This window comes from Colobus angolensis, unplaced genomic scaffold (assembly GCF_000951035.1).
Source record: "Colobus angolensis palliatus isolate OR3802 unplaced genomic scaffold, Cang.pa_1.0 Scaffold24, whole genome shotgun sequence".
NCBI lineage: Eukaryota > Metazoa > Chordata > Mammalia > Primates > Cercopithecidae > Colobus > Colobus angolensis.
The window spans coordinates 859,025-861,809 of NW_012115599.1; the positions used below are offsets into that span (position 1 = coordinate 859,025).

At 54.0% G+C, this 2,785-nt stretch overlaps 1 protein-coding gene across 1 annotated transcript in view; it reads right to left on the bottom strand.

Annotated features, from left to right (window-relative positions):
* Positions 1 to 2,785, bottom strand: part of SPR (sepiapterin reductase (7,8-dihydrobiopterin:NADP+ oxidoreductase)) — a 5,015-nt gene that overhangs the window by 1,666 nt on the left and 564 nt on the right. The window contains exons 2-3 of the mRNA XM_011945511.1: positions 2,698 to 2,782; positions 1,837 to 2,127 (exon numbers count right to left, since the gene is read on the bottom strand). Coding sequence (XP_011800901.1) covers positions 1,837 to 2,127; positions 2,698 to 2,782 — 376 coding nt within the window. The remainder of the gene's footprint in view (positions 1 to 1,836; positions 2,128 to 2,697; positions 2,783 to 2,785) is intronic.

The window sequence follows — 2,785 nt, forward strand, 5'->3', positions numbered from 1 at the left end:
GGCATGGTGGCGGGTGCCTGTAGTCCCAGCTACTCGGGAGGCTGAGGCAGGAGAATGGTGTGAACCTGGGATGCGGAGCTTGCAGTGAGCGGAGATCGCGCCACTGCACTCCAGCCTGGGCGACAGAGTGAGACTCCGTCTCAACAAAGAAACAAACAAACAAAAACTTCACTGGGATCACAACACTCCTCTGCTCAAAACCCCTCAACAGCTTCCCTGGCCTAGTACTCAAAGCATCCTAGTCTGCCCTCCTCTGGGCACACCTACCCTACAGGCAAACCGGAAGACCTGCCACACCCACAGTGAGCCTTTGCACCTTTATATCCTTTCTTTGGGAACACCTTCCATCTGCTAACAACCAAGGTCAATGTCCAGTTCAGCTACGTCCAATAAAGCCATCTCTAGTCTCCCCACCTAAAGGGAATTGTTCCCTTTCTGAACAGTTGCAAGCACGTTCCATTCTTCACATAAGAATCACTCATGCACCCCAGTATTTGCAGTTAATGGTCCTCAAGGGCAGAAAATCAGAGAATTCCAGGGTTGGAGGGAGAATTTATATCCTGGTCCTTGACTGTTTTCCAATTACCTGTGCATCCCTGCTGAGAGGGAACTTGCTGCCTTTCCAAACAGCCCATTCTATCTCTGAGCACCTGTTACAACATTCTTCCTGAGACCAAAATGAAAACCAGACTGGCCTTTGCCTTGGTTCAGGCCCTGGGGACCTCCTGAAAATCTCAGCTCCCTCATAATGCCCGGGGCAGCCTCCTGAGACCAAATGCAGCTATGTGGCCTCTTGGAGTCTGCTCTGCTCCTGGTTGTAGCTTACATTTGGTCACCATTGTTTGTGCAAGTCCTTGGGCTGAGCTCAGAGTGGATGATGAGTTGAATGTTGGTTGCAAGAATAATTGTGCATGTGTGTTGGGGGACAGGGGTGGTAGGGGCTGGGGTACAGGAGAACGTGAGGAAGGACTTGGAAACAAGGGGAGATGCAGGCCTGCCACATCTGTGCTTTGTGCAGGCCATTCTACCTGTCTGCCCTGGGATCCTGATCCTATTCCCCAGGGACACAGACTACTGGATCTCTGCCCAAGTTGCTCAGGTTTTCCATGGATACTCTGTCACCACTTTCTGATTGCAGCAACCTTAAGCCTAAAAGAGACTCCTCACTATTAAGAAAGGGGGGCTGCAGCATCAGAAACCAGACCCAGTATCACAAGACTCCCTGTCCTTTGGCGTTCATGAAAATAAGGGCTCTACTGTATTTATCCCAGTATCCTCAATAGTGTTCCAGCAGAGTTCAGCCAGGAATGGTGAGCACTCAACAAGCCTGTCTGCTCTCCACACAGCTAGCATGTCCTGCAGCTTGCCTTAGTGTAGTGCTTTGCTAGGTGTTGAGAACACACCGATGCATAGCGCAATAGTGTGGTCAGTCCTATTTAACAATGAGGCAACACTTCACAGGTCAGGGTCATTTTCACATACAGTATCTCATTCAGTCTTCCAAAGTGCCCTGTGAGGCAGGGAGCGTCTTCCCCATTTCACATGAGGAAGGCCTGGTACACAAACCCCAGTCTTCTCCCAAACTCCATCTAATACCTCAGACTTTCCTGCCCCACCCTCCAGTCCAGGCAACTCCTCACTCTCTGCCAGTATCCCCAGACCCTACCACCTCTATTTCCCCTGGGTCTGTATTTCCCCTAAGGGGTCATGGATCAGGATTCAAGGACAAAATCCTGTGGGTTGTTTCCTGGAGGTGGTGGACTAGGCCGCTTGCCCAGCCCCCAGAGGCGCACCAGTGGGTTCTGGAGGACAGGGACGGCAGGACTTCCCACCTACCTGGGGCATAGTTCAGCACCCTCACATTAGGTTCCTCCAGTGCCAGGACCTGGAACAGCATATCACGAGCAGCCTTTCCTGCACAGTACAGCGCCCAGCCTTTGAAAGGCTGCAGGGCACAGAGGGACGAGATGTTAACCACGGTTCTGTTGAGGCCAGGACTGGCCGGGAAGGCCTTCAGGACGCTGGAAGTCAGGCAGAGCATGGAGGTCAAGTTCAGCGCCCAGTAGTTGTTCACTTGAGTGGAGTCACTCAGGTCCACGAAGCCTTTGGACACATCCCCAAGAGAGCCTGAAAAACCAACCCTTAGGAGTAACTCAGGGCAGGCGGGGCTTTCTTCTCTCCCAGCCCTCCCAAGTTCTTCCAGATATCCTCTTCCCATGCAGACCTAGAGGAGGAAGCTGCCCAGCGCTTCTGAAGAGGCTTCTCTCTTCCCCAGCTCTGCGGAAAGACACACCTGGGGAACCCAGCCATCCCAAGCTGCAGAATGAGAAGGCACCTGACTTCCCGAGGGAGAGCTCTAGGGGTCCTCTGGAGAAGCAGCGACTTTACTTGTTTGGAGACGCGAAGCCCTGACTCAGGCCTCCGCCAGAGGGCGCAGAGCAAGGGGATCGGGAAAGTTCTACAGGCGCTTTGGAAAACCCGGCTGGCCAATTTTCCAGGAAGTGGGGGCAGACTGTTGCCCCGACGGCACCGAGTCTTCCTGTACACCTCGCCTCCACTTGCTATTCAAGCTGGAACAACTAGGGCTTTACATTTCTAGGCGTCCTATCTGACTCCCTAGGAGTCGCTGTTAAATTCCCCAGCGGTGGAGGAAGTGGGCGCTCACATGGGGAGCCCGCTTCAGTCTCGGGGTCTTACCCGCGTTGTTGATGAGCAGCAGTCGCTGCAGCCCCTCGGGCCTGGGGAGCCCGCGCAGGGCGCCGAGCAGCTGCTGCAAGCCGGCCTC